At 32.0% G+C, this 7,925-nt stretch overlaps 1 protein-coding gene across 3 annotated transcripts in view; it reads right to left on the bottom strand.

Annotated features, from left to right (window-relative positions):
* Positions 1–5,352: 5,352 nt before the first annotated feature.
* pim3 (Pim-3 proto-oncogene, serine/threonine kinase) overlaps positions 5,353–7,925 on the bottom strand; it is a 4,550-nt gene continuing 1,977 nt past the window's right edge. The window contains exons 5-6 of one of the 3 annotated variants that reach the window (XR_015525800.1): positions 7,058–7,321; positions 5,353–6,896 (exon numbers count right to left, since the gene is read on the bottom strand). Coding sequence is in view for 2 of the 3 variants with exons in the window: in NM_001034978.2 (NP_001030150.2) it covers positions 6,432–6,604; positions 7,145–7,321 (350 nt within the window). In the remaining variant the exon portion in view is untranslated. 3 annotated transcript variants of the gene reach the window in all.

Genomic DNA, 7,925 nt, shown 5'->3' with positions numbered 1-7,925 from the left:
TAAGTACATTTCTGTGTCAACTTTACCTTAATACACATTTAGATTGTGGTTATTTGACTCTTTGACCATATTGTGGTTTTTAACCATGTTTTTTTTTTTCTTTTTTCTTTTGGTATTGTTATATTTAAATGTGAATGTGCTAAAGTTTAGCATCTAAACTGGCCATTTCCAGACATACTGATTTATCAGTATGTTTGGTTCTGTGTATGCTGAATTGTAGATATTTTCAGTTGTCGAAAAAACAATTTGCGAACAGCTGATTTACATTTATATTTTTCACTGTAAAGTACAAAAAGTTAAGGTAACTCAAACCTTTTGAGGAAACCGATTGCAGCAAACCATTTAGTTCACAAACTAAACCAAATGAGCACTGTGAACTTAATCCGTTTGAGTAAACAAAGCAATTTGAGCACACACTGTAAACCCTAATATTGTCTTTACTAAAACAGTTAAGTAAAGTTGACTAAACATAACTTAAAATTTTGCACTTAAAAATATGAGTTAATTTAACTTATGTATAATTGTATAAACTTAAGATTTCAAGTGTAGTGAGCTCAAAATCATAATTAATCCCTTTAAAAACAAAACAAAAAACAGGTCATTTCACAAATGTAGTCCTGACTGTAAAATTCTAATATGTGCAACCTTTTAAGTGCAAGGTATTTTTTTAAATCAGAAAACAATTGGCTTCAGGTATAATTATTCATCATAATGTCAATAAATGGCTACTTATTTTTTGTTTAAAATTTATGTAAATATTTTTTCGTAGTATATTACACACATGCACACACATGCATGTAGTTAAAGTCAGAGTTATTAGCCCCGCTTTGAATTTTATTTTCTTACTTAAATATTTCCCAAAATGATGTTGAACAGATTCAATAAATGTTCACAGTATGTCTGAGAATTATTTTTTTTTCTGGAGAAAGTTTTATTTGTTTTATTTCGGCTAGAATAAAAGCAGTTTTTAATTTTTAAAATCCATTTTAAGGACAAAATTATTTGCCCCTTCAAGCTATATTTTTTCAATAGTGTACAGAACAAACTATCGTTATACAATAACTTGCCTAATTACCCTAACCTGCCTAGCTAACCTAATTACCCTAGTGAAGCCTTTAAATGTCACTTTAAGCTGTGTAGAAGTGTCTTGAAGAATATCTAGTCTTATATCATTTACTGTCATCATGGCAAAGAGAAAATAATCAGTTATTAGAGATGAGTTGTTAAAACTATCATGTGTAGAAACGTGTTACAAATCTTTTCTACGTTAAACAGAAATTGGGGAAAAAATAAACGGGGGCGAATAATTCTGACTTCAACTATATATATATATATATATATATATATATATATATATATATATATATATACATATATATATATATATATATATATATATATATATATATATATATATATATATTGCTGGTTTTGTAGGCTATAATTAAATTGTTCAGTTCACCAAATTTAGTACTTAGTTTGGTAAACTGAATAATTTAAGTATAGTCTACAAAACTGGCAAGTTAAATAAACTTAAATATGCAAGTTTTGGGAGACTCCATTACTCAATTAAATTGAGGCAACGAGTTTACTCAATTAATTTAGTTGTGTCAACTTATTAGGGTTTTCAGTGCAGTATAACCCAATAAATGAAGAGAACTCAAACAAACTGAGTGCTGTAAAACCCAATAAATTAAGGCAACTCAAACTATTCGAGGAAACTGATTGCTACAAACCATTTGAGTTCCAAAAAACTAATCCTAATGAGAACTGTGAACTTACTTTATTTAAGCTGAAGTAATGAGGTATTTAATTAACTCATTACCTTTAACACTTTAACAAGAGTTTAAAACTCTTTTCAAATGAGTAGGATTAACCTTCAGTTAATTTTGAGTTAACTACACTCATTTCATTTGATAAATTTGACTGTGAGGTTTTGCAGTGTATTAAAGTGTATATTGTTTCTCTTTCCAGATGACATGCTTGTAACTCCAGTTTTATCAGAATTAACCAGTATTAAAAGTCTTAAAATTAAAAAAAAAATCCAGGAGAAACCAAACATATTTTTATGCAATAAATAAAAAATGAAATTCATTAGTTCCCTTTGCCTCAGTGCTTTTCTTTATCAGGGGTCGCCACAGCGGAATGAACCGCCAACTTATCCAGCATGTGTTTTACACAATGGATGCTTTTTCAGCTGCAACCCAGTACTGGGAAACACCCATACACTCTCACATGCACACACATACGCTACAAGCCAGTTTAGTTTATTCAATTCACCTGTACCGCATGTCTTTAGACTGTGGGGGAAACTGGAACAAACCCACAAGAACACCGGGACAAACTCCACCAGCAACCTTCTTGATGTGAAGCAACAGTGCTAACCACTGAGCCACAGATTTGCCCCAAAATTAAACATATATCGGTAAAACTGACCTATTTACATTATTGTACCAAAAATATTAAGAACCGGAATCTAATATGAAAAAGAGATATAAAAATGTATAAAGTCAGGTATATTGATAAACAAATGTTTCAATAATTGAATTTGTATTTTATATTTTCAACATTTGTTTTTCAGATGTTTCAGATGCTGGAAGGGCATCCGCTGCGTAAAAACTTGCTGGATAAGTTGGCGGTTCATTCCACTGTGGCGACCCCGGATTAATAAAGGAACTTAGCCGACAAGAAAATTAATGAATGAATGAATAATTTTCAGATGTACTTCTTCAAAACAAAACTATTTTAATGGAAATGTTTACAATTTAATAAAGCATTATATAATAATTAAAGCAAGTCCTTAAAATTTACAATTGTAAATTAACAAGTAATATCCAATTACAATTAATATCCAGTTTTTTCAAAAAGTAGGAAACAAGATTATTTCATTTGTATTGTATATTATCAATTTTTTTTGTTGTTTTAAAGACGTTATTATTTAAAACAAAACTATTTTTAAATTACTACTGAAATTGTTTACAATTTAATGAACCATACAAGTCCTTAAAATGAAGATATCAAAAGAATGTCTGTGAAAAATTGAATGAATATTAAGATAAATACCAAGAAACTATATGCATTATTATTTTGCCATTCGTCACTATTTGTGTAGATTTTTTTGTTTGATTCAGAATGACCCATGTTCTGTAATGGGCATTACGTGCCAAATGATTTGACACCTAGTAACTGTAGGTACAACTAAACGATCTCAGGTGATCTCATGCGTTACATAACAATGAATCAATACAATCTTATTCAGCCTTTTGGCAATAATACTTTAATGTGAGTGTGTCATCATTTGTATTGACTAATGCGAGTATAATTAACTAGTCATCAGGATATTTCGCGGGACTGAGTCACATACACAAACTGTAGCGACTTCCTCAACCACGAACAAAATCAAATTACGGGAATAAAGGCACTGACTCGTCTTTGACCCCCACCCCCAACCCTTTCCCCTCCTCCTCCCCCAAAAAAACAGTAGGGGGCAACATCCTCACATTTTAGATAACCCAGTTTTCTTTTCTGTGATGGAAAACATTCATTAATGCTTTAAAATAAGTCTATTCTGCTCACCAAATCTGGATTTATGTGATTTTTAAAAATTGTATTAATTATTTGAAATAAAAACTAAAGAAAATGTGATATTTAAAATTCTGAGTGAGCATATTTCAACACGTATTACTGATACAAAGTTTTCAGCATCATTACTTAAATCGCATGATTATTTAATAGTGATACTAATATTTAATTATAAATTACTGCTCTAAAAAATCTGATTATTAAAACAAATTGTATCAATTAATTAAAATAAAAACTGAAGAAAAATGTATATTTAAAATGTTTTTTGTGAGTATATTTTAACATGTATTGCTAATTCAAAGCGGAGTCTTAAATCGTGACTCTTTAATAGTGATTCTAATATTTAGTTATAAATTAATGCTCAGAAAATAATCTTGATTATTATTCGTGTTGGGGGAAAATGTGTATAAACTATGATACATTTCAACAGTGCCAATAAAAAAATTCTACTAACCAAAATGTTGTACTCAGTCCTAATAAGTAACAGCATTATTGTTTCCGTAAAAAAAAAAAAAAAAAAAAAAAGTTTTATCGACACTTAAGACTTTTTTTTTTTTTTTAAAGATGTGAAAATTCCACCGGATTGCAGGAATAAATAACAATTAAATAGATTACACCTTCATTAAAAATGTTTAAATTGAAATATTTTGTGTTGTTGAAAAATAGACTTTTTAGATAAAGATATATATATATATATATATATATATATATATATATATATATATATATATGTATATATATGTGTATATATATATATATATATATATGTGTGTATATATGTATATATATATATATATATATATATATATATGTATATATATATATATATATGTATATATATATATATATATATGCATGTATGTGTGTATGTATATATATATATATATATATATATATATATATATATATATATATATATATATATATATATATATATATATATATGTATGCATGTATGCATGTATGTATGTGTATGTATATATATATATATATATATATATATATATATATATATATATATATATATATATATATATATATATGAGCAATTCCAGCGTTATGGATGTGACATTTGCAGTAAAATCTCAACACATAAATTGACAGAGAAAGTATATGTTAACATTATATTGAAAAATGTAATTATATTTTCTAGAGCAACTAGCCACAGAGTTATGGGAGCAGAAAAATATCAATCTGTAAACGTGTTTTGTACTTTAAATGAGAAAAATAAGCATGCGTTATGGATGTGACAAAAAAAGTCTGCGAGTTTACAGTATACAACACACTTTGTAGAAATTCTGTGAATTAAACTGCACAACCCAAAAGAAATAATGCTAATCAAAAGGATTAGAGTCGGCTCTCTATAAAACAAAATTGCTTGGTTTTATTTTATTTAATATTTTCACATTTCTGAGGAAAAAGTGTCGTTATGGATGTGACATCTCTCTGTTATGGATGTGACGCATGTAAAATTACCATTTGTGTGACTTTGGTAAATCAAATAGAATAGTTTGAAAACATTGACAGATGCATTTTTGAGTATTTTTAAAGTACTGTAAAATACTTGCTTACACAAAAAACCCAGAAATGGTTTCCGTATTTTGGTAAAAACGAATTTTTTTTTCATGGCAAGGTTGACATTTGCACGGAATTGCTCATATATATATATATATATATATATATATATATATATATATATAAATAAAGCTTATTGTAATACAATTATTAAATACATTTTAAATGGATTTATATATAGACACCACACAAACATTACATATGAAAGGAATTTATTGTGTCCAATATAAAAAAATAAATGTTTCACCAGTTCAAAAAAAAAAAAAAAAGAAAGAATTCCACACTGTCACAGTGGAAGGACTAAAACACATTTTACTTCCACTTCACATGGAGCGAAAACTGATTCTAAATTTTACACTACATCAGAAAATGGCATCACTAAACATCTCAATCTTATATTTGTATCAGTATTAGATAGCTTTAGCATGTCTATGACCCTTTAGGTTAAACTAAAGAAAAGCCCAGGGGACTCTTTACATTTTCAATTGACTTTTTTGCAGATGGTATAAAATGAATAAATAAATAAATAGCCACTGAATGTGGAATGTTTGTATTGCATGAATAAATAATATACATGGAAGAAAAAAAAATGTACATAAATACAATGCAAATACTTGAATTTAAAAAATAAAAAATGTCAAAAAAAAAAAAAGAGGGGAAGGAAAGTGAGTCCATGAATATTGCATTGATTGTGCACATCACTCAAGTCTCTGCCAAGCAAAGTCTAAAAAGTGACATCAACAGAGATAAAATAGTGGAAGACATTCAGAAAAATGAACAACAACAGAAGGGGGAAATTGTCCAAATAGTGAATATGAATGGTAGAGCAGCAGAGAGATACTGTTAAGAGTAGTAAGTGTGTACTTCAAGTATTCGACCACTAGAGGGCAAGGGAGACCCACCACAAAACTACATACAGTCTTTGAAGCTTCCCAGGAGTCCAGGGGAGTTCCCCTAAAATCCATGAAAATCCACCTGGTGTCTGTCGTGACTTGAATCCCATAAAAGCAGCTTTTCAAAAAAGGCACCGAAAACTAAAAGGATAGTCTAAAAAAAATTATGTCCAAGCTCTATAAGAGCAACCAGTAAAATCAAAGGATCACCAGCATCACTGCCCACGCAATCCCTACGGGTAACAACTCACCCTTAGCAAGAAACACAACCAAAAATAAAAAAGAAGACAATTATGCAACATAAATCGAAGTCCTGATAACCAACAGATTGGAAACAAAAGCAAAAAGCTCAAAGAGTCACTCTGCATATCCCCGCATCCGTCAAAGGCTCTCATTTCCTGCTTCTGTACTGATGGTGTGGAGTGTGATGTTGACGCTTTCTGCTGTTTTCGGGTTTTCTTCCGTCCGCATCCACTGATGCTCAAAAATCTGCTCCAACGTGGGCCGGTCTGAAGGTCTCAAGCAGAGGCACCATTTGATGAGCTGCTGACACACTGAAGGACAGAAAAAAAAGGCTATGTTCAGCATTCTCATCCTCAAAAGACTTGAAAAATCTGAAAATGATGTTGTCATTTACCCTTCACTTTTCCTAACTGGTTTGACTTTGTGTTGAAAACTAAAGAAATGATTTTGAAGAAGGCTAGAAACCTGCAACCATTGACCTCCATAGTATTTGCTTTTCCTACTATGGAAGTCGATGGCTACAGGTCGAGCTTTCTTCAAAATATCTTTAGTTTTCAACACAAACTCATAGTGGTCTAGATCAGGGGTGTCCAAAACTCAGTCCTGGAGGGCCGATGTCCTGCATAGTTTAACTTCCTTCAACACACCTGCCTGGAAGTTTTAGTATACCTAAAAAGAGCTTGATTAGCTGCTTCAGGTGTGTTTAATTGGGGTTGGAACTAAAATATGCAGGACACCGGCCCTCCAGGACCGAGTTTGGGCACTCCTGGTCTAGAATCACTTGAGGGCAAGTAAGCTGTCCTTTTTGGGTCAACTGTCTCTTTAAAAATTAAACATGTGACCAATCTCACCTGGTGAGACTCTCCTTCTGAAAAAGAGCCGTCCTCTCAGAATCTCCTCATCGTGTTCGAACGGGATGTCTCCGCACACCATGTCGTACAGCAGGACACCCAGGGACCAAACAGTTGCTGAGCGCCCGTGGTACCTGTGGTAACGAATCCACTCAGGAGGACTGTACACTCGCGTGCCTGCAAAATAAAAACATTTGGTTTACAATTCAACTCTTGAGAGGATTGACCTTCACTTTTTTTCTCTTTGTTTTGTTGACTGAATGGAGATTTTCTATTTTTGCCATGACACAACACTCTTTTCATAATCGCAGTCCTTTTCTCTCTTTTTTTGGCACAAAAAGTGCCGATTTTGATTACACTGCAGCACTGTATAATGAGCCACTCTAGTCAGCTGACTCAAACAAGGGGGGCGCCAGCAGTCTGGCTCTCCCTCCTCCAGCCAGTCTCACTGCGAGCCTGGAGAACAACCCATTCCCGAAAAATACAAGCAAGCTGAAACAGGACGGTGATCTAAAAGGGAGACTTTCAGGTACAAACAGTCACAAGCTACAGCAACTCCACATGCTTCCAGCATGAGTCACTTCCCCCAACAAAAGCCCCTTCAACTAGGGGTGGTGTGACAGGCCCCCAAAGGCCAGGAGTCGCTTGGATACCAAACAAAAACAGGGATCCGTGATGGGATCACGTGGTTCAGCAACTCAGGTTTCACAACAAACAGATGCTACGCAGTAACAGCTGATCCTTTCCACTGACTTCTCTCTCAGATTGGAAGGCTAGAGTT

Source organism: Danio rerio, chromosome 25, assembly GCF_052040795.2.
Source record: "Danio rerio strain M-AB ecotype USA chromosome 25, GRCz13ab, whole genome shotgun sequence".
Taxonomy (NCBI): Eukaryota; Metazoa; Chordata; class Actinopteri; order Cypriniformes; family Danionidae; genus Danio; species Danio rerio.
The sequence above is the reverse complement of the archived record's forward strand: the minus strand, read 5'-3'. Positions and strand labels throughout refer to the sequence as shown.